This window comes from Gymnoscopelus braueri (assembly GCF_963280865.1).
Source record: "Gymnoscopelus braueri genome assembly, chromosome: 8".
In the NCBI taxonomy this organism is placed as follows: domain Eukaryota; kingdom Metazoa; phylum Chordata; class Actinopteri; order Myctophiformes; family Myctophidae; genus Gymnoscopelus; species Gymnoscopelus braueri.
Genome location: NC_137609.1, coordinates 16253992 through 16279068, shown reverse-complemented (window position 1 = coordinate 16279068; position 25077 = coordinate 16253992). Strand labels below are relative to the sequence as shown.

At 40.9% G+C, this 25077-nt stretch overlaps 1 protein-coding gene across 2 annotated transcripts in view; it reads left to right on the top strand.

Moving 5' to 3' along the window:
• The window catches only part of tmem132e (transmembrane protein 132E), a 461493-nt gene that overhangs the window by 423947 nt on the left and 12469 nt on the right, over positions 1 to 25077 (top strand). For both annotated transcript variants that reach the window (XM_080436344.1, XM_080436343.1), the window contains exon 7: positions 9672 to 9951. In XM_080436344.1, coding sequence (XP_080292470.1) covers positions 9672 to 9951 — 280 coding nt within the window. The remainder of the gene's footprint in view (positions 1 to 9671; positions 9952 to 25077) is intronic.

Genomic DNA, 25077 nt, shown 5'->3' with positions numbered 1-25077 from the left:
GCTTTAATAAACATAAACATGCCCTGCTGGCTGTGCCTATGGGCCCTATCTTACGCCTTACCCCTTAACCCTAAAAGTTTTTGCCATTTTTTACTATTTTGAAAAACATTTTAAAATAGTTCAAATAGCCGGTCTACAATCTCACAACGTGTCGATGTAGATCGGCTATTTGAACTATTTGTAAATGTTTTTCAAAATAGTAAAATATGGATTATACGTTTAGGCATAAGGGGTAAGATTAAGGGCCCTTAGTCATTTCAGCTCTGTGACTACCACCGCTGCTGGCTTCAAAGACGGCACAGAAATGTGTCTCTGCCTTCTATAAAGACCAGTGAGGCGGAATGATGGGCCAACATTCCTGCCATGAACGGTCTGTGTAAAAGGGGCTTGTATCTTGTGAAATCTTGTTCTAATGACATACCTATTTGTGTGTGTAAAAGGATTGATTTACACTGAGTAATATGGTACTTCTTAACCCATTAAGACCTGAGAAGATTCTAGAAATGTTTTCTAAATCCTAAAAAAAAATTGAAAAAAAAAACCTAATTTTTTTTCCCTCGATTTTTCAAAAATAGCAGATCTACAAGTTCATAGCGCGGCACTCGGTGCCGCGCTATGAGCTTGTATATCTGCTATTTTTGAATAGCCTAAAGAAATCTAAAGTGACACAGATGCGTTCCAGGTATCAATGGGAGTTATACTGGATACAATTGAGAACAGAATGGAAATAATGAACCAGAACATTTCAACATTTTATGATAGAAAAGTAATTTCAACCTCATATCACTTGGTACAGTATATCAAGCAGAATACAGAATTAGACTACGAGTGGATACTTGCTGAGTTTAGAGCTACAGGACCCATTATGCTTCCATTTGCAGATGGGTCAAAACTGAATTGTAACGTTTATGTTATATTACTGTATTATATTATGTCAGTACTCCCTGATCATGGCTGCGTTTTGAACTACTACAAAGGGTCCTAACATACTGTACATAGGTACATACATTTTATGTTATAAAATGCGCTTTCATAGAATGTCAATAATTTGACACTCAAGCTACTGTTGGACCAGCGATGAATAATATGTCTTAATATTGCTGCTGTTCTTTGATTACTCTTTCGTGTTGATTGTTTATGATTATGATTATGATTATGATTATTGCCTTGCGGAACCAGAACCTTAATATTTTTACTACCCCTACCAATTGGTAATACCCAAATACATTTACAGACTTGTGCTTGTATTCTATTTACATAAATGCAGCGAGCAGACCTACAGAAAATTATTTTCTCTGTTGCATACTGCAGGATCTGCTGAGAACAGAGCATTTCATATGCTTTATGCATACAGTGTATGTACAATGCCCTGTAATGTTGTGCGAAGTGAGAAAAAACTGCAAATGTAGACAGCTGCAGACAGCTCATTCTAAAAAAAGTGCCTAACTTAGTCTATTGAAGTTGCTGATATGCTCTTGCATAATACCGACTAGACAGGTCTACTCACGTGGTAGTCTTTTACCCCATGGGTCTTTAATTATTTTTAGGTTTAATGATGTTTCCAGTTAAGTTAGTGTTTTTATTGATGGGGTACACGTTCTACTTCTGTTGCCTCCTACCATCCATTAAATCTGCAGACAATTGACTGTAATACCCAAATTATCTCCATTAAACTTCATTAGCCATTCTTCACAGATCAAATGCATGCTGAGAACCGAGAAGTTAATGTGTCATTGGCAAAAAAAATGAGCAGCTTAGATGGATTTGCCTTTACTAAACATCACTTTAAATTGCAGTTAAAAAATATTAAAGGCCCAATCCGGGATACATGCATTCTTAAAGAGTTTATTTGTAGATGGAGTCAATGCTATTTGGAACACATCATAAATGAAAATATACAGTAGTCTGTTTACTCCATTGTTTACATTACAAACATTACCAACGTATTAAACAAACCTTTTACTGCCCCCAAATTCTGTTTAACAAGACAAAGGAGGCAATCACTCGAGAAACACACAGAAAAGCTTCAAAAACGGCTTGCAAAACAGTGCATCGGGCAAAATGGCGCATTGGGCAAAAGACTCGCTTGTGGAGTTGACTAGCGTGCGTAACCGTGTGATCACAGAGGAAAAAAAGATTAAGTCTCAAGTCTAATATCAAACTTTATTCATACATTTGCCATTATCGCACCGTTCCTACCACACGTACCGGCTTCAAAACAAGGAGTGGTGTGACCATTTAGACCTGAGGCCGATTCTAAAAACGCCTTCTAAATCCAAGTTTTCTGAAAAACTACAAAAATGTGTAAAAAAAATATATATATATATATATATATGTTGCTATAGCAACAGGAACCCCAAAAGGGGTTCCTGTCTTGAAAGGTATAGTTACAAATAGGGGTTCCCGCCCAAAATGGGTTCAGCCATGTGCTGCAAAGCTGAGAATAGTTTGTCAATAAATGTGCAGTATAGCTAATCAGGTGACCAGAACACACTCTTTGTTCATAATAGTCACTGTTAACAGTTATTCCATCTCAATTTAAGTACTTAGTGTGATGTTAGCAGTGTAAATGTAACACCAAAACAAGATGCTGGCTTTTATGTTAACAACAGGCCCGGCTAAAGTAATCATATTCATGTTATGGAAATGCTGTCTGCTAATTTACACTCACAAGCATGAGTTGACAATCTGCCTCTCATGCCCGCATCTCTCTCTCTCTCTCTCTCTCTCTCTCTCTCTCTCTCTCTCTCTCTCTCTCTCTCTCTCTCTCTCTCTCTCTCTCTCTCTCTCTCTCTCTCTCTCTCTCTCCCTCATTCTTATGCTGCTCTGCCTTTCCACTAGCCTTAAATACTTGCACCCTGGCATCCCAATGGGAATGTCATTATACGTAGGTGAAATGTTATGTTTAAAAATGTCAAAACAATTCAAACCATTTCAACATTTTCAAAGTGTTCCAAAGTTGTACTCATAAGAGCAAAAATAGATCTACAAGTTCCCAAAGCATTGCGTCATGGCGTATTGTGAACTGTAAAAAATAACAATTGTATACAGTAAATGCTCTAGGCTTCCTCTCCTTTGTGTGAGCCTTTTCTGTAATTCCTCCACATAGTACAGTGTCCATGCACTCTGCAGTGTGACACATTGTAAGCCCTCATCAGACGCAAGGTCCCATGGCCTGCAGTGCGTCTTTTGCCACATTGCAGCAGCATTGCTCACTGGCCGAATTATCCTCTAACATGTTCTAAAAAAGGACAGCGGGGGTCAGTCTGTGTGCAGTGAAGCTGCAGCTTGTTCGGGCTGTATCACAGACTCTAATAAGAACAGACAATATTATCTACTCGGCAAAAAACAGAAAAGGGAAAATCAAGCTTATTCCTGGTACATACAGTACATTCCCCAGGAAGGTCAACTTTGTCTGAACTGAGTCTGGAGTTGTGAAACTGCTGCAAAGCTGCAATCCAGAACTTATTTTTTAATGAATAAAACATTATTTTAACCAACGTTGTTTGGTAGAGTATGTTAATACTATAACTAAACTAGCACATCCGCAGTGGTTTTTGGGGGGCGGTCTCCTTGCTGTTCCGTTGAGAAATGTAGACCCTGGTGTCGGGGTGAAACACCCTGCTGGTTGAGAAGTAGTACTGCCCCAAGCTCATAAGCGCAATATCCTTGCCAAGTTAGGATTCTGTGTCGGAAGAGCGGAAGAAGTTTGGTCTCACTGTCTCACACGCAGGAGACCCGCGTTTGAATCCCGGGTAGGACATGAAACGTGTCTCATTATTTTTTCCCCCACTCTAATCAAGAGTCTGCAGACTCACAGCATAGCCATGGTGTTGCCTTGAATGCTTTGTGAACGCAAGTTAAACTACGTGTCCTAGACAGCAAGGACACTCTTTCTCAAAGCTACAGAGTCCCATAGTGGAATACCCAGATGTCATCATTTACTGCTGGATTAGATTGCGTCCACCACTGCACCATGTTTTGGTCTCAACTGATTTCACACAGTATGCATGCATATGCATGTGGGTTTTAGCTAAGAGAACACACACACACACACACACACACACACACACACACACACACACACACACACACACACACACACACACACACACACACAGAAAGCATACTCTCAATTTGTTTCCCCTCAGTGTTCACTGTCTTGTGTGATACCGAACCAGTTATTTTCATGCTTTTGCATTCTCAGTGGGTTTGGAACGTTGCATCCTGCAGCACAGTGAATGTAATCATGGGCCTGTCGGGGCGAGTAGACACAACATGCTCAAATTAACCACATTAATCTTATATTAACATTATAGATATTAATCAACACCATCGATTATTTTCTTAGCGATTATTCTTTCGATTACTTTTTCGATTAATCGAAAAAACCTTTTTTTTAATCCGTTCTGATCAACGAATCGATTAACCACTTATGCATTATTTTATACTTCGTCACGCAACAGTGAAATGCAATAATATTGAAAATAACAACACGTCACATCGCCCACAATGGGAATCTTTTATAAATAGTTTATTTTTATTAAAAGTGCTCGATTATCGATAATTTTTTTAATAATCGATTTGTTCAATTAACTGCTGCACCCCCAGTGGGAAGTATTTTTTCGTCTCTGACACGCCCTGCTGCTGCTACCAAATCAATCTTTCGTCCAAAACACGAGTCAAAGGAATAAATTCAATAAAAAAGCCCCAGTGAAAAATGAAGCGGCAGAGGGCCTTTTAAGGACAGACTGGCATCCTGTCAGACCTGCTGTGGAGACTTTGGATAATTCATACACCTATCTGTAGAACAGATTGTGCTTGGTTGGGGATGCACCTGGCTCGTTTAACCCTCCTACCTAGGGGTCTTGTGAAATAAGAAGGGCGCTCTTCCAAAACGCTGTGTGTGTTTTTTTAACCACTTCTACCTCACATGAGCCCCCTATTCCGGGGGGAACATTCGTCAGAAATAGACGATCTATAAGCTCACAACGTTGTGTGCTTGTTGTAGATATGCTATTTCTGGCGAAGAGATGAAAACAACGGCAGATCAAGTACAGTTACAGGTCCGTTTTCTCAGTCATATGTAGCAGATGTCATCCGTATGGAGACACGCTGTGGCGCTTCTCATTATGCGCTCTGATGTGAAATAATAAAATGAGTCGAGGCTTAAAATGGGACATGCTGCACATCTGTTTGACACCATAAACGTGACAGTGTGTGGGGTTTGTGTGTGTGTGTGTGTGTTATGAGGTCTTTTCGGTGAAGAGATTTGGTGTGGAGGGAAAAGGGAAGTATAAACCCCTGGGGGACCCTGGTCAAGTATATAGGGTTTAAGGGTTTATGGCTCGGAAATGTTCTCACCGACGGCGTGATGGGGGGTCTAATCTGACACAGCTGGCACAGCACAGGGCACTTTACAGGTTTTTAGAACCTCAGGATCAGAACTTGTTCACTTTATCACGTGAAGTGTATGACATGTGACACGTTTTTTAACCCTGCACTCAACCCCTATTTAAAAAATAAATACAAATAAACAGTGAAAATAGCAGGTCTGCAGGGGCTGCAAGCTTGGGGATCTACTATTTTTGCTATTCATATTTTTTATAATTTTTTATATGAAAGAATTTGCACATATAATGACATGCCCAAAAATAGGGACACCCGGTTGAAAGGTGTTCAAGTTAACTGTGGCCTCTAGAGAGAGCGAGACAGATTACCCAAGAGACATCACTCTGGAACTTTCCACTGCTCTCTCTGGAGCAGTGGTTCTCAAAGTGGGGTCCAGGGGCCCTCATGGTTCCTTGACCTTACTAGGTCTGTAACTCTTACGGGTCCATTTGGTTCCATTTTGCAGACTCTCAGAGTTATGGGGTCCTTGAAATTAAAGTTTGAGAACCACTAGAGAGAAAGCCTGCAACACGACTCTTGGACTGCATCCAGGGGCTGGGAGGGCTGCTTTGATCTTGTGTGATATAATTACGGGGCTGTGCTGGTTAGATATCCCCCTGTTGAATCTTATTAATCACAACCCAACGTATGTTTATGTATCGCCTGAACCCTCACTGTCTGTCACATGTCGTTAGCATTAAGTCTAATTAACACCTTGACACATTGCCTGCTGCATGACAAATATGAAGGATTTTCAACTGCAAAAAACATGCCAATGTGAGTCACGTTGGCATTTGCGTTGAAAGCGGCTTTACGTCCAATATGGACTTGCTACAAAGTATTAATTAAGTCTAGCCACCTGCTTGTTTTTTTCCGGCGTCTCTAGTGGGGGGGCGCAGCTAATTGATTGGCAGGCGAGAGGTTTTGTGCATTCAAATATGAGAACCAAACAAAAAACGTAGTAGAGACCTGGCACGTTGACCACAACAAATGGGAGACACACCAAGGTTGAAGTCTAATTAGCCCAAATCAAAGTGTTTACCAAATACTGTACATTTACAATATGGGGTGTTAACCCATTAAGACCGGGAACGCATCTGTGTCATTTTAGATTTCTTTGGCTATTCAAAAATAGCAGATATACAAGCTCATAGCGCGGCACCGAGTGCCGCGCTATGAGCTTGTATATCTGCTATTTTTGAAAAATCGTAAACAAATATTTTTTATATATTTTTTCAAAAATCTGTCAGGATTTAGAAAACATTTTAAGAATCGGACTCAGGCCTTAATGGGTTAATGTCAGTGTTGTAAGCTGTAGATGAGTGTAAGAGGGGTGTGCATGGTGTGAAGTGTAACATAGTAAATAAAACAACCAAACCGCAATCCAAAGGTCCCTATAGGGAGGAACAGAGAGAGGTTACACCAGTCCTCAAACTTTTTAATCTCAAGGACCCCATACCTCTGAGAGTGAACAAATGGAATCAAATACCAAGTAGCATTCGTTCACTCTCAGAGTTACAAGGAACCCTGAGGGTCCCTCGACCACACTTTGAGAACCACTGGGTTAGACAGAAGATCCTTATTAGAGAAGATACCGCATTCCACACCTTGCCAAGAGTATGAAATGGTATACACTCCGGGTGTCCTACGTAGGCGTTGTTTGTTGTCAGATTTCGCATCCTTCGCAACGTCCTCTGATCAATATTGCCAGAACTCATGAGAGTGTGTTGCTGACACAGACAGGTCTTAAAGAAAGAGACATTTCTTCTGATTTGTCTGTTTGAAAAATGACAGTTTAGTGTTCAAATGTTCAGAATATGTGGCTTGTATTCATTTCAGAGACTATATGGGGCAAAATAATTGATCAAAATCTGTGCTCACATTCACTTCTCTATTGGAATTGATGGAACTCATGACCTGCTTCTGGTCTCCTGAAGGGGCGGGCACCCACGTGAGTGACACGGATACAGGAAATCAATTGAAGTTGGGGGGTCTTGGCACATCAAAGCTCCCTGAAGGGAGGAGCAGAGAGGGGTTAGACTGTAGCCAGGACTTCTATAGAAGCGGGAACACACCCAACGGGTGCCTTGGGTGTTCCAGGTTACACTAATGAGCCACCTGCAGAGCAAACAAGAGAGGCAGCAAACCCAAGATGACAGCAGGATGTCATCACCACATGCTATGATATACACCGCACAACAAGTAAACACGTACTGATGTATACAATCAGTCCCTGTAATTATGTGAGATTTTTGGAAGTAGTGGTAGTCCCAGAAGACTAAACAAAATGAGATGTAGACGCTTGTTTTGTTCTATAAGTAATTCACATTTTTATTCTTTGTCAAAAAGATCCCATGTTCAGATTCAGAACAATTGCAATGCCTTTGAAAGACCACATACAATATCATACAGACCTGTAAGTGATAGCTAATAACAATCAGTTCTATTAAAAATGTTTTTGTCCATATAAAAACAAAAGCTGAGAGCTCCAAAAAGGGCAAACCAATTACCATAAAATTACAGCTAGAGTCTGTCTACTCATTCACCTCAGCTACTGCATATTATCGTACATAAACATACATGGCTTATTTAGCCATTAATTGCTTTATTGTTACATTTAGTGCAGTCGTTAAAATGCAACCAAATCTACCTGAATAATAGTCTATTAAATAAGACATTTGAAGTGATTTGTGAATCAATCTTTTCTCCAGAGGATATTTTCGGCTAGACTTATGACAAAAATGAACGCCACAATGAAATAGTGCATGTTGGAATATCTATCTCAAGCATGTTTTCAAGCCTGCATCAGTTGATTTTCATACAGCACTGACATGGAATCGAAAGGAATGAAATCCAAAGATAAAACCACAGTATGCTTTGTGAAATGGTTGGCAGTAATGTCAAGTATACAGTACGGTGAGTCATAGCTAAACATGCCAGACATCCAGTATGGTCTATACAAATATCTTCAAGCTAAATTGGTGAGAATCCACATCTTCTGATTTTCTTCCCAGGCAGACAGACAAAAAAAAAACGTCTGTGGGTGGAGGTAATAATTATAATTAATAAACGGGATTAAATTTTCCTAGCAGGGGGTGAGGAAAAGCTTTCGTTTATCATTGCCAGTGGGGATATGTTTTATCCCTGCTTCTGGTCAGACTTAAAGTAAACACACAGACATCAAACACATATAGTGTTAACAAAACCGTAACATTTTCGTTTTCAAAAGAATAAACACAACTAACACACAAACAGAAAAAATAAAAAATAAAAAACACAATCAACACAACACAACACCAACACACAAAACAAAACAAATTACCCCTAGAAGCATCACTCAACAAACATAGGGGCTTCAGCGAAGGGAAAAAAATCCTCTGTACCACACACTATCTAGTAAGTTATTGCTTTTCAGAGCCTGAAACGCCGTCAGACCTCCCATCATATAAAGATGATATTGCCCCCATTTCAAATTGTACTTTTCCAACTTGTCCTGTAGCTTATATGACAGTCGCTCTAAAGCAGCCAACTGGCCAAGAGAGGGATGGCACAGGTGCAGAGCAGAGGTGGCTTTTTAACCAAGAGCCTCTTCCCTAACATAAGATAACATAATTTGCATCTAATCAACTAAAGTGGGATATAGTACGTCACTCAACATACTGTAGCAGGATCACCCAAAATAAACAGACTGGGAGAAAAGGGGGGTTGTGATAGGGGACCTGATATACTTTCCACTGCCACATGTATAGCAGAGCAACATTCAGGCATTTTTGGGCAAGCATAATAATAATCATATTAATATATATATTAATACAGTGAGCAGCCATTCTACGGCGCTCGGGGAGCAATTAGGGGTTACAAGTATTGCTCAGGGACACACTTCAACACATTGCCGGCCTGGCCTGGAATCAAACCTGCGACAACCAGGGCCTCTGGCTGCTGCCCAGGCGGGCTCACTAAGCATGTGTACCTTTGGGAAATGTACAGTAGACTGGTATGTTTGATATTGATGGTGTGATGTTTGATATAATATCAGAATCGAACAATTTCATAAAATTAGCCAATTAGCCAATTAGCCACATTAACCCTGCCATCTATATTTTAGGGGGGGGGGGGGAGAAATCAAAATTCTACGAAGCAGTACATTATATAGGGCTTTAAATGGTTAAGAAAATGCCCCCCTTCCTCTTTTTTTTTTTTTCAACACAAATCAAACCCTGATAATAACCAATAATGACAATACTAAATTGTCTCTTCCTCTCTCTCTCTCTCTTTCCAAGGAGCACCAGGGACAGCGACGCAGAGGAGGAGGAGGACGAGAGGCGGTTGAGTCGGGGCTGCACCCTGCAGTACCAGCGCGCTCTGGTCAAGGTCCTGACCCAGTTCCACACCACGTCCACCGAGGGCACCGACCAGGTCATCACCATGCTGGGACCCGACTGGCAGGTGGACGTCACCGACCTGGTGCAGGACTCCCTCAAGGTGGCCGACCCCAGGATCGCCGAGCTGGTGGACAGAACCGTCCTGGTCGGCCTGGAGCTGGGCTCCACTGTGCTGAAGGTAAAAAAACACAGTGGATTTTTAGGTCCTTGGTTTTTTTTGGGGGGGGGGGGGGGATCACATACAGCACTGTTTCCCAAACAGTGGGTCGGGACCCATATGTGGGTCGTGGCCACATTTTTTTATTGTGTAAATACCCCTTTATTTTTTGTTTCCTAATTATAATTTTTAATTTCCCCCCAAAATTTAAAAATTAAAAGAAAAAGTTCAAAACTAATTCAAACGTTTTTCAAAAGAATTCCATGAAATAATAATAATAATAGATCCATTAATTAGAGAGGATACAAATACTTTTAAGAAGTAGTGAAAATAGCAGATCTACAAGCTCACAACACGTTGCATCGCAACGTGTTGTGAGCTTGTAGATCGGCTATTTTCACTAGTTTGGGTACTGGGGAGACATCACATTTCTCTTTTGGGTCTCGAGCTAAAACGTTTGGGAACCACTGACACAGTATATCAGCCGTGATTGGGGGTGGGGGAGGGGCGTTCTTGATCTTGGGGATTAATGCGAGAAAAAAAAAGAAGCCCCCCACACCAGCGCTCCGTTTTCCTAAACAATTGGTACAATATGTTTTGGTATTATAGTTGTAAACCTATAGGTTCCTGCTATTATACACTCTGTTAACAGGGCCGGATACAGAAATTATTAATTCGGGGGGCATTAAGAAATGCTGGGGGGGCGGCTTCCTCGGCGCCTCGCAAAGCGCGCCGTCAAATTTTTTTTGCGTTTTTTCTGGCTGTTTGTGTAATACTGCTTCCTATTGTTTAGGAGTAGTAATATCTGGCAACACTGCCCATGGAAAATCAGGGCAGAGCATTATTTGAATTGTGCAATGATACATGATGGAATATGATTAAGGATTATTTTGATTATGGTAAGCTCACATTTCATATCATGACATAAATGTAACTTTCACAAGCCCCCCCGTTTTTTTTTTTTTTTTTTTTTGGGGGGGGGGCAGTCAGGGCATTTGGGGGGGCATTGCCCCCCCTTGCCCATGCCTAGATCCGGCCCTGTCTGTCAATCTGTTGAAGAAATCGCAGATTGAGGCTTTAACTTTTGATTTGATGAGATATAAGGTTTTATGGGAGATGCTTCTGAAGATGTATTGCACCCCATAACATTAAGACAGGAACTTTAACCACACATGAACCCTAGCATGTCCCTATTCTGGGCATGGGCATCATTAAATGAAAATAGCAGATCTACAAGCTCACTGCGTGTCGCGATGTGATGTGTTGTGAGCTTGTAGATCTGTTATTTTCCACTATATTTGAAATGGGGCTTAAATCAGTGGTTCTCAAAGTGGGGTCCAGGGACTCTGTGGGTTCCTTTAGGGCAGTGGTTCTCAACCTTTTTGACTGGCGACCCCCCAAAAAGACTTGGCCATGGCTCGCCACCCCCCTCCTTCACGACTCACCAATCTAACAACATACATGCACTGAACAAATGCTTGTGCGTGTGCGCACTCTGAACAAACATGTGTGTACACACGTACAGACTGAGACTGCTATACTAAATAAATAGCTATATTAGTTCATCGTTATGTCTTTAATAATAGGTACATTTTCTAAAACCGGAGTTTTGATAAGAGGAGTAATATTACACTTGCATCCGAGAGGAATATATATGCACCTCTTGTCTTCACATAGCTCCAGTAGCCTGGCCCTACAGTTCCGCCTCATGAAAAACTCAGACGTTAAGCTTTCGTGTGTCAGAACCTCAGACCCATTGGGGCTGATCAATTTATCCCCCCCCCCCCCGCTTTGCTGTGCCTCAGCTTGCCCACTTTGAGTTTCTCACTTGCAGGTCGAAGTTGAAAATACTTCTGTTGTGTTAGGTGTGTGATATTTATTATGAATCTTAGCATCTTACTAACGGCAAGATGCATCCACCACACCGTTCCATGCACCTCTTGTCCGTCTCATTGTGGCCAGTGCCACACAAACAAACACGTGCAGGCGTGCAAACTTCCTCGCTCCCTCTCTCCCTCCGAAAAATTTGACCTGTATTATGTGACTTATATGATGTGTTTTTACTGAAATATTAACCATTTTATTCAGATTTTCACTTCTTTGACCTAAATTGACCCTTACAAGTAACTCTGACAGTATACAATTGCAAAATACATTTGTAGACTGTCAGAGTTAAGGGTCCTTGAAATGTAAAAGTTTGAGAAACACTGGCTTAAGATGTTTAAATCATGATGTACTTTTTCCCTTTCTAGAAAAGTAGTGGAGTCAAAAGTATGATATTTGTCTTTGAAATGTAGTGGAGTGAAAGTGAAAGTATCCAAAAATACCAAATACTCAAGTAAAGTACAGATGCTCAAAAAAATATACTTCTGAAGTAAATGTACTTTGTTGCTGTCCACCACATTTAAATTGAGATTTAATCAATATTTGGTGTAGGGGGGACCGGGAGAGTATAGGCCTCTGGGGGACACCATATCAACAAAGTAGATAGGGTTTAAGTGGTTAATGAAGTGCAATTCAAGTTCAAGGCTTTATTGTCCCACTAGAGGGAAAATTAACCACAGATCAATTTGAATTCCTCAAGGCTGTGCAAAATAGCACTCATACAAAACAAGAGGTTGTCTAAATGATGTGTGCAAATGGTCGTACAAACAAAAGGAGATTCTGAATCTCTTTGTACTGTGAGGTTTTTGTACTGTAGGCCAAGAGCACAGACAGTCCAATATGGCAGAGACATTTGGATTCTCCCTGGACCCAAATTTACTAAATAAAACATTATGAATTATTCAATTAAGCCCTATTTTCAAGATACCCGGTAGTGAAAATATATAATCTACAAGCTCACAACATGTTGCATCATGACGCATTGTACTGTATATCTATTTTCATTTTAATATATATATATTTTTCCGTTACTTTGGTTCAATATGAGATATATAGAACATTACATTACATTACAGTCATTTAGCAGACGCTTTTATCCAACAGAGTCATCATAAAACTGTGCACATTAAAATAATTAATTTCACTGGTAAAACATAGACGTTAGTGATGGCATGCACCTTCTGTTAAAAATGACGCTTATTATGCGATACCTAAATGCTTACTGCGTTACTAACTGGGTTTCAGCTCCATTGATAAAGGAAGATAGACCTTTATTAATCCAGTGGGAAATTGAGTTTCAGCTTCACCCAGTTGATGGCTGCTAAGAGCCGTTCAGAATGGGAGCTGTTATTATGGGTTAATGTCTTGCTCAGGGACACACACGGACCCCGGGAGGCGAACCGGTGACCTTCCCTACCCATTAAGCTACGGCTCCCTCTGTGTAGGTGGGGATTGTCTGAACTTAATAACTGTATCCATTGCTTTATTTACTTTCAGTTCAAGGAACCTCTCCTTACTGTAGACACAAAAGCATCCACTACACGGAAGCTTATTACTGAACTGAGTCACCAGCAGCCTTTCATCATGAAGTCACCACAACCAAACATGTATTTCTAGTTAGATAGCGCCGGCAGCGTCGCATTGGAGCAGCATTATTCTATTCTATTATTATATTAACCATAATATCTGGAAGAACAGGACACTTGTTATTGACTATTAGAAGTATATTATTTTGTTCTAAATATCCAGAGGTTGACAAACTAGACATAGCTAATGTTCTGGACACTTTATTTTGATATGATATAAACATCGATCAAGATTATTTAATGCAGTAGTTCTCAAAGTGGGGACCGGGGACCCCAGGGGTCCTTGATGGGGTTCCAGAGGGTCCCCAGCAAAATTAGTTAATTCATCATCAAAGTCAGGTAGAATAAGTGATATTTTGTTTTTGTTTTTTGTTTTTTTTGTTAAAAAGGTTAGAGTACTATATTCTGATAGTAATCATTGCTACAGAGCGTTTGTTCGGTCTCAGGGGTCTCTCCAGCTCTTTAGGAAACAGAATATTGTACATTTTCAGGTAGGTGAGAAGACGCTGTTGACTCTCACACACTGTGACCCATCTGACATTAAGTTCCCAATCCAACCGACGATATTAAAATTCGAGATGGAAATCATAAAAATATCTCTCCGCCAGCAGATATGGCTGAACGGTATTGAAAGAGCAGGCTATATATAAAGTCCTGACATGAGTCATGGGGCCCTCCAAATCACATTACAGATACTGTAGGAATAAGGTTAGTGTGGCGTACTCCTCTCCTCTGTCTGCTCTTTAAGTGAACTCCTGGGGGATCAAGTGTTCCCTCCACCTGCCAGACATACGACTGTCTTTTCCAATACTTTTATAACATAAGATCTTAAGGCTACTGGTCTGAAGTTTTGTAACCACTTAACTATATACTGTGTAGGCTTACTTCTTCATACGAGAAATAGGGAAAATCTATCTAACGTGTTGTCAGCTATTTTTGTTGTGCAACAGACATAGCCATTCCTTTAAAGCCTGGCCGCTAGCGGAGCTTAAAAAATATTTTAAAAAATGCATCAGTCAAAGCATCGTTGTTGTCGGGTGGAAACCTCATATGTCCAAAGATTTTACTTTTCAGGATTCGAATACAAAAATAGCACATCTACAAGCTCAAAACGCATTGCATCGTGACACGTTTTGAGCTTATAGATCGGCTATTTCTGCTACTTTTTTATGACACTGTAGTATGACGAAGTAGGGCATTAATTTATGAAAAAACATAAAAAGTTAGAATATGGACATAAGCGGTTTCTGCCTGACAGCAACAATATGTCGGGGTAGATATACGTTGCGACTATGCTTCAGCGCAGTGATCTAATGCTGCTTGACTGGTCATTTGTTGGAACGTAAAAAACAAAGTTGTTGACAGTTTGGACCATCGTGAGTGATCACACTCTCAGCCTGTCGCGAGACAGAAAATAATTGTCTGATAGATGCATCTGATGATAGTGAAGTGAAGAGGAAAGATATATATGTCAGCCATCCATCATCCTAAATGAGCGATACATCATTTGTAATCTCTTGAAAGGGGTGAATAATTGTAGATCAATTTACCTCGGTACATAATGCTTCTCGGTGCTTGTCAGAAAACAAGGCGGTTGTAAACTAATTATGTCACTGGTATGACTTTCAATGGCTGTGACATCATCTATGGTGTCTGGATGCACTGGTTCTCAACAGCGAGTTCGGGGGCCACCAGCGGTCCAAAGGGACCCTTACGGGTCAGTAACTCTGAGAGTGTTACAGATGGAACCAAATGGACCCTTATGGTTCCATTTGTTCACTCTCTGTGTGCAAATAATCACCAAGAATTTGACAATGTATTTTGGGGTTCCAGTATAATAGACAGTTTAGTTCATTGATTCTCAACCCGTTTCATTTCAAGGACCAGTTTGATATGCATTAGGGCCACGTATCCCCATTGGATACCTGTACACTGTAAATCCTCAGTGTTATTTAACTCTGACCCTTATGGGTCCATTTGGTTCCATTTGTACACTCTCAGAGTTACAGACCTGTAGGGGTCCATTTGGACCCGTGGTGGGCCTCGGACCAGACGTTGAGAACCAGTGTCTCTATAGAGCAGTGCTGAAGATGATTGCATCTCGGTAAACTGGTTACATTTGGCCATTGTCCCAATCTCATCTAGTGGAATGGCTCAATATTCACTGTTTATTGTATCATCCCACTTATGCCGACGTCAGTTGCCTTATTCATTTCATTGATACTGTTTTTTAACCCAATCCTACTTTTGAGTATGCTAGCGCACACATTTGCTAGAGTACTTAGTGCAGTTCCCTTTGCCAGAGTACTTCGTGCAGTTAGTTCCCTTTGCCAGAGTACTTAGTGCAATACCTGCTGTGAGAGTACAGTATTTAGTGCAGTACCTGTTATCAGAGCACTTACAATACCCGTTGTAAGGGATCTCCATACTGTATGGGCAAATGTTTCAACCAATCTACGAAGCCGATAGAGAGACAGGCAATCTGTGTGTACACACAGACACACACACACACACACACACACACACACACACACACACACACAGAAAAATATGGATTAATAGATCTATTCATTGTTTATTTATTCGGCTATATCGCAAAGTGCTCAGCCATCCATTGCTTTCCTTTTGACGTCAACCCATCAGTGAGTCATTCATTGATATACAAATTCCAACTCCAGCTGCATTCTATAAATGAATCGACATTCCCTTTAACTTTCGACAGCATTAGCAATGTTCCAATTAGAAGAATCCTGAGATGTCTCATTTACAAAACAACACCATACTGAAATGAGATCTGTGTGTATTCATACTTGGTTCTTTCAGCTGCACTTACTATGGAGTCACATCGCTCACTTTGCCTTCCGCCCCATTCAACTTGAATGATGGGTGTCGTAGAAAAACCAAATCATAAAGGTCTAAAAGAAATTAAATATCTGCATTTATGGAGCATATTTTAGTGAGAGCCCTGACCCTGTTGGAGAAATGAACAGCCCTGTATATAGTCCATCAATGTGCTCCCTAAGTCCCTATTAAAGGGCTCAGTCCAATGGATGATTTATCCATCTTATGATGGAGAACTGAAGTATTTCTCTTACTCTAGGCTTCGTCCTGAATATGAATATGAATATCGACAATTAAGAATCAAGAAGGTTTATTTGTCACTGCTCATACAGGTACAAGGTCCTCTGTTCTGTTATTGTTGCTTCTGCTTTTTTATATGCCTTTACTTTGCTTTGTAAATAGACTAAGGTCTATTTTGTCTTGCTTTTGTTTGGAAAGCACTTTGGTTCAGCTGCTGTTGTTTTTAAATGTGCTATATAAAATAAATTTGACTTGACTTGACTCTCAAAGTACTGCGCTACAACAACATACAATGACAATAATATTAAAATAAAATATACAAAAATAAGAAGAAGCCTAGAGGAATTATATGCATATGGAAATAAATTCAGAATTGGGGCCTTTTTTTTGTTAAGTGAATAAGCTAGTCTGGTGATTGGTTGATGGTGAAATGTAATTTGTGACCGAAAGACAGGGTGTAATTACAGTCTGGCTTCTTGATCTCAGACTTCACGTGGCCAGTCTATGACGCCAGTCATCTATGATGTATTTATGACTTATTATGACTCTTCATCTTTGAGAAGGGTTTCCGTCCATTTCCACCGGCAACCACTTACTTACAGACTACCTGTATCTGAAAGAGTCTAGCCAATGACGTCATCCGTGTCCAAATCTGAGCAATTCAAGCTCTGTTGAGATCTGACTTTGCGAGATTGGCTCCAGACAGACACACGGACGGACGGACAGACCAGACCAGACCCTTGTTTAAATGGAATCATGTGGATGTTGGGATCCACATGAGAATTGTGTGGCTCCAGTGTGGATCTGGGATGTGAGCATCATTCCTTTAATTGTTCACTGTTTTGAGAGACTTCATGTATGTATATTGTCACTCAATTAGTTTATCCCTGTTACCGAAAAACACTTCCTGTTATCGGCTAATGAGCTTAAAAGAGACGGGATACACATCAGCGCACGCCAATGTTAATTTCACTGACGAAAAGTATAATGAGAAATGTTCGTCTCGCATGCCACTTTAGATGACAGCGTAAAAAAATCTAACTATAACCACACCAAAATTGATCTGTCAATTTAGTCCGCAAAAAGAGACAGATGGAGCTCCAATTTGTTGAAGCTGTTGTTCTGAATATTACATTTTGTCAAGTGTCTGTGTTTGTGCGTGCATGGGTGCGTGGGTGGGCGGGTGTACATGCACGTCGTGTGTGTGTGTGTGTGTGTGTGTGTGTGTGTGTGTGTGTGCGTGCGCGCATGCATATTTTGTTCTTGAGCACAGACAGATCTGGTTGTTTTGGCTCTCTGCTTCTCCCTTCCTTTCTGCCTTACTGAGTTGTTTGCAAACCTGCAAAGCCTTCAGGCCACATGGCTGGGATGGTGCTACTAGCTTGATCAACATCAGTGTTTGGAAGTAAAATAGGCTTTTTGCAGGCAGTGGTAACCAGCCAGGTGATGAAAGAAGGCTATGTACAGTACCCAGGTCTATTATTTGGCATTTTAGGTGGCGGGCCATTTTTCTTCTTATTGCCACCGCTTTTTGAGGCTTCAAGGGATGACTGAACAGGTCAAGTGTCTCCGACTGACTCTGACAAGAACTATTGAATTGTATTTGGAGTGCAATAAATAAAGTTGTAAATAAACAACTGACTAAACTGTCAACTCATCTCATACCCAGACTCGCCTTTTGCATAAGAATACATTTCCGTGAGGACTTTCCACTGCTTGAGAGAGGTTAATAATCTTCTTCAGGTTTGTCTGTGCTTGCAGCTAGTCGGAGACCTAGAGACAAGAGAAGACAAAACATAACCGGCAGATATCCATAATGTTCGCAGCTTCGCTGATCCCTTGGCTTTTCACACCGAAAGCTGTGTGTTTTGTATCAAACCCAATGTTTGAAGTGCATGATGATGGAGGAGAAAAACATCCATATTGTGGAATGCGAGGCTTCGAGAAGTCTAACCGCTTCTGGTAGAATCCCGAGTGACAAAAACACAGAGAGATGCAGATAAGAGGAAATGTTAAGTGCAAGTATTTAGTCGATTGTGCGTTTCATCTCAAGCCCTGACAACAAAACAAAATAAATAACACGAGTGATATTGCAGTTACTGTACAGTATGCTGCAAGTTATCACAAAACTCCAGATGACCTCCCGAAGAAAAACAAAAAGGGGCAATATTTTTATAGCTCATTCCTTATTCATTATTTGTAAAATATAAACATGATTCAAAGGTATGGGAGTGTTGAAAAGATTCTTTGGGCGAGGTTGGCTTTGATGACATGTTCTGATGTTTTATTGAAGCCTTCTTGCTTCAGCAGCAGTGAATTACTCGTCACCTGCGGCCTTTCAGCTCCCTGCTCTGTTTAGACCCGCTGACAGTCTTGCATACTGTATCTGATTGCCTTCTCAAAAGCATCTTACAGTGTTTTATTGATGATTTATCAATTTATAATTCATAAATTGAGGTCTATGCTCTAGTCTTCCTCGCAATCTTTATTTTATTTGTAACAACTCATTTGATGGTGGCTACTGCTACTGTCAGGCTTGTGTGCTTTCAAATGCCTCCTGATTTGCCCATGTGCTATGTCAGCAATCATTAGTGCCCCCCCTCCTTTTTGCGTTTTATTTGTTTGACATATGTACAAATAATATTCTTGCATATGCATTTATATCAATAAAAAACATCAATCAACCAATCACTCAAACATCAGTCAGCACTAATGGAATATAGTGGCCATGTCCATGTGATCTTTTCAATATTTCTCATACAGTAACTGACTGGCTGTAAACTGTAATGCCTAATATGCTTTGTCACACGGAGGTTTCACTCGTTGGAGATAGTAGCTGACTGCAATGCATCATGAGGATATGTTATGATTACAGACACATACAGTAGATATGTTCCATTAAGGTTGTTTCAATGCAACCAACCCTCAGCCCATTACCCCACGTAAAATCCTCTTTTAAATTTCCATGTCACAAAGCTTTGGATCTGCCGGTGCTCTAGAGATCCATTTCAGTAATGTTCACCCAGAATGATCGTTCACTTAATGGTCATTTCAGACATAAAACAGGGCTGGAACAACCCACTAAACAAAGTATCATTTGTTTAGGACCCCACAATTGGTTTGGGGATTTGTATTTTTGCCAATCACATTTTTATGTAATTAAAAAAATTATAACCACATGAACCCTAGCATCCCTATTAAAAAAAGGAGGGGACCAAGTATAGACCTCTGAGGGACCCCCGTCAACAAAGTATTTAAGTTATTAAACCTAATTCTGGAACTAGGAAGGATGATTTTATTAAGTTGTGGATGCTGTGCACAGCACACCTGACGATTACCACCAAACTGGCAGGTGAGGTAGGGTTAGTGTCTACTGTCTGTCACTGCCTGTCAACTGCCAGCAGTAGCTTATCCAGCTAGGTGTCACTGTCCAGCTGCCATGAAACAAATGTAGCCTACCTATCTGTGTGAGGTGGAAAAAAAGAAAAAACTCACAATTTTAAAACCGCTACAGCGCCAATACGTTATCTTAGCCTTCTCAAGGTTGTGGTGGTTTGTAAATAACATTAGCTAACTCGGTTGCTAAAACAGCCAGTATCCTGTGCAGTGCAGACAGTTACTGTATAGCTGGGTGCAGCTAGATGACAGATGATATATTATTTTTTGTCCGTTGGGAAATTATTTGGGGGCCCCATAAAGGCCATTACATGCTCCTTCCGACGTCCAAACTTTTCTTCTGTAAGACTTCTTCTTTTGCGCCCCCAAAAGACCTTGGGCTGGCACTGAAGCAAATGCTTGTGCTATAAACATACACCATGGGTCTTTTTTTAATATGGTCAGACAGCAGGAAATAAGGTTGTCAACCCTTGTACCCCTCTCACTTAACAAACAAAAGGTCACTCACAATGCCTCTCCAAATAACATCATCAAGTGCATTTGGAGTGGAGGTGCAGGGCCAACAAAGCGTGATTAAAATGTAAATGAGATGCAGCTAGTGAAATGATGTGTGCATAATGTGTTCCACTTTAATTGTTATCCCTCTGAATCCTTCATGCACGCCTTGTTAGATGCAGTGTCTGTTAAGTGTCCTCATTAATTGGCAAAATATCACTGTCCAGGACACATCAGGATGTTAATGCTGAAAATAACATGTCTATCCCATGGTAGGTTTGGCTAATCTGTAATACTCCATGCATAATTACCTACATTTAGTGGTTTAATTCGGTTGCATAAGATGCAAATGGCCCTTTGGTGCGTGCAACACAGGGTGTTGTCCTTAGCCTGTGTACAATCATTTGTTTAGCCTTAGGGGTACATTTTTAAAACAACTGAGGATTTCACTGTGCGGCATACTTTCCGTTGGCTAGGTAGATTAAGTTGAACGTATTAAGTGTTTGTTATCATACTGAACAGCCCCCTGCCTCAGTTTTAAAGAAAGATATTATTCGTGTGAATTTTCAGTGGTACGGCTCCATTTATTCTTTGGATGCATTTGCCTCCCATTTCAGTGCCATTAATCTGAGCACAGTGGCCAATGCGGCCTGGCCCTCTCCCTCCTCTCCCTCTCACATCCAAAGCTTCTCATCCCATAAAGCTTTGAAAAGCAAAGAGAGAGCATGATTAGGGAGGACAGACGAGTTCTTCAAGCGGGGGAGCTATCTCCACTCTACAGTATGAGAGAGAGGGCTCTCCAGATGTTAATAAGAGATCAGGGAGAATTCATGCTGAGTCAAGATAAAACAAGGTCTTGAATTGTTCGTGTGATGTGATTTCTTGGTCCTTGAGGCAATTATTTAGAGATTACAAAAATAGTTTAAGAATATCAACCAAGTCTGTGTGACTCTTTTTTCCCCCCTCCTTTCTTTTTTCCCTGGCTTTTTTCCCTTTATATTTGATATTACAGTGGGGATTGACAGGAAACGGGGAAGAGTCAGGGAGTGACTTAAAGTAAAGGTCTGCCGGACTCGGGAATCGAACCCCGGAACTCGCTGTCAGGCTGCATCAGAGCCTATATTATGTTACGAGCCTTAACCGCCCCCTGTGCCAGTACTTCTAGTAGCTGTTTATAACATAGATTTGGGCCTGGAAGTGGAATTCCTACAGTGCACAATTGTACATAATAAGCTCAAATCCTTCCACGTGCTGTGCGCATTCGTTATTTGAATAATTGCAATTATGTTGTGTTTATTGACAGAGATGATTGTTCTAATTAGATTTCTCTAATTGTAGTACACAAACATAGTACATTGTCGCTGTCAGGCAGAAAACTTGCATCTCCATATTTCAACCTTTTAGGGTTTTTTTGGCACGTGTTGTGTGCTTGTAGATTGACTATTTCTGAAGAAAAGAAAAAAAGTTTTATAAATATTTATTAACCAATGAAAATTATTAACAGGAGCTTGTGACTAAATTATAGCATTGAATCCATTGGAATACAGGTTATTTTTTCCATTTCCTGAAAAGTAACAGTTTTGGACATGCAAGGTTTACGCCCGACAGTGACGACAGGCTTGTGACATTCTAGAAAGATCATCATTATCACTACAACAGCTCCACACACACGGTTTAGTCTTAGGCTACTTTTAAAGCCATCACTATCGGCCTACCCACGTTGGTTCATGTGAGGTCCTCACAAAATGCTTTTCTGTAAAAACTTCAGCTGAGATTTATTTTGAAATGCAATGCAGAAGCTACACACATTGTACTCATTGTTTATCTATATATGAGAATTATAATGCTGCTGCATATTAAACAGTGCATCTAGCGGACTGCATTCAGACTTCGTTGTCCTATTTTTACCTTGTTAAAATGCTAATTGGCTGCAGTTGTATTCAGAATGAGCTCTCTCTATACGTTGTCCTCAGACGAGCCCTCCATCGGTGTCTCCAGTCATCCCGTATCTCCATAAATTTGGCCAGCTCGTTTGTGCTTTCTGCACCAGTATCTTTCTTAAGCCCATCCACGTAGGTACAGTAGGTGTGGGGGACGTCCTACTGATTGACGCCTGTGTGTTGGTTTCTGGCAGGAAGTTCTCTCTCTCTGGCAATGACCAGCTAGTCTCATCCTCCTGACTGCTATGTTCTCTGACACACGTGGCAGCACCCTGTGCAGACGTTTGTTTGTGATGTGTTTGTCCTGTTTGATGTTCAGCACCACACGTAACATTCTGGTGCACGTGGCACCCATCCAAGGACTTCTATCCAGCACTCACAGCCATAAAGGAGAACGGACTCCACATAGCAGAAAAGAAACCGATCTTGATGTGTCGGGGAGGTTGGATTTCCACGCACTGGTCATGCCATTAACACATTGCATGCCAGTCGCGTAGATCTACGCGAACCTATTTAAAGCCGCAGCGTGCCAGTCGTGTAGATCTACGCGAACCGCCGATTCCCATTGATTTTGCCCCAGGTGCACTTTCCGAATTTTTTTGATCCATTTCCGTTTCCGGTTTCCGGTCGGAAACAGAATTATTCGGGTTCCGTTTTTTTCGATCGTATCCGCTTCCTGTCTGGGATCCTGTTTAAAACTCGATTTTCTCGGTTGTTGTTTTTCTCCTCGCTGATCACTGTTTAGCGTTGATCGGCTGTATCTTCAAGATGGTGGCTCGCATTTGGAAACTGTTTTCGCTGGCCGTTTCTCACAGATCCGCTGTGTGTTTAGAACCAAATGAACGCGCACTTTTAACTTATTTAGCGAGGTCTGTGGCGACATGAAAAAAACAAAAAAACAACAATAAAACGCTGGCACTGGTGAGTACATTATGAGATTAAACTCTGGCATGGAATGTGTTAAGAGCTCTCCATGCGAGCCCTTTCCTCACTTTAAGGTCCTTCTCTGTGGAGTTGTCCCATGCACTGGAACAAAAGAAAAATGTTAGTCTAATTAGTTAATTAATTCAGTCATTCATTACAATTCAATAAATATGTTAAACTACAGCTGAGTTTATTTCCTTTTTCAGTGTTTGTAGATGAGCTATTTTCAGCGAAGAGATTTGGTGTGTAGAGGGAAAAAAGAGCCCACTAAGTACAGTGACAACTCAAGTTCATTTTACTAAGTATAGATGGTTTAAGAAGTGGTAAACCATCTCATGGGACTACTTGAGTATTTTCAATGCTCCGCCATGTTGTCTCACTACTCCAAGGAAAATGCAACTAGTACACGTATGTGCATGTTGTTGTTGTTTCAGCAGAATCCCAGTTTGATAGCTTCAACGTGAGGCCTGTATATAGTGCAATGTGCACTACCTGGAAACACAATAACAATTTAAAAAACACTGATTGAAATTGTTCACCATTACCCAAATGATGATGTCGATCTGAGCTCACACAACGACCAAAATATGTTGGCCCAGTTTGTGCATAAACATGCAACGTTTCAATAAAACATTTTTCTTCCCTGGTTGGTGAAGCCAGTAAATGCAGCCCCAGGCCAATAGATTAACATTGCTCTCAACAAGGAACTCCCCCGGTAAAAAGAAATGGTAAAGTCCCACTGGGATTCCCTGACAGTGTGGGGAGAGACTTGAGTCAGAACACAGGCAGTGTGTTGCTGGCATGCCTCACCTTTATACTGGTAGGCAGCCAGTCTGTGAATTCCTTGAGTTGATCCGGCCAATATGATGCATTGTGCGCTTATAATAGTTCAGCTATTTTAGGTGCGAGATACCAGCGATCAACAATAAATGATAATGCATTAGGCCAGGCCACAGACCCCCGTAACTCTGAGAGTTACCGATCATTCAGCTGGAACCCCCTCAAGGACCCCGGGGGGTCCCTGCACCACACTTTCAGAACCACTGTGATAAACGAATGATCACCCGGCATTGGTTGTTACCCTCGTTATCCTGCCTTGGGACAGGGACAGCGTATATGATCAATCAATCAGTTGATTGATTTTTTATCTTTAGCCAGTTTTACAGTATTGTGTCTGTGAAAACCTCAACCACAATAGAAAGGTATGCAGAATTACTGAAAACCAATGCTAGAAAAAATAAAATTCGATCAGGCAAAAAGGCCCCTGGATCTGTCTCCTTGTCACTACACACACAATAAATTGCTCTGCTAGACCTGTGATATGATATTGCTTTGGTTCTTTTGCTGAATCGATCACTGGAAAAAGAAGCTCTTCAATAAGGCCTAATGCAAAGGTTTTTTGGGGAGAAAGCAGAATAGAGGGAGTGATCCATCATTCCGCTGGGCTCTTTCCTCATGAAAAAGTAAAAGTCATGCATCCATCTACTATCCTCCCCCAGGGTATTGTGTGTGTGTGTGTGTGTGTGTGTGTGTGTGTGTGTGTGTGTGTGTGTGTGTGTGTGCGTGTGCGCGTGCGTGCGTGCGTGCGCGGTTCTATGACCAATGAACCATAACTCTCCCCTCTGGCACATTAATCCATCAGATTCAACAATATACAGTACACATGGAAGTGGAATTTGGCCATGCGTAGCAGAGTAGCCCCGCCTGAATCCGAAAGCATAATATATCGGATGAGCGGTAGATATTTGGATATGGACTCAAAACATATTTTTTATGTCTTAATTCGTTTTTAATCTACTTTTACCCAATGTTTTTTGTTTTTGTCTTGCCTTTGTTATCTT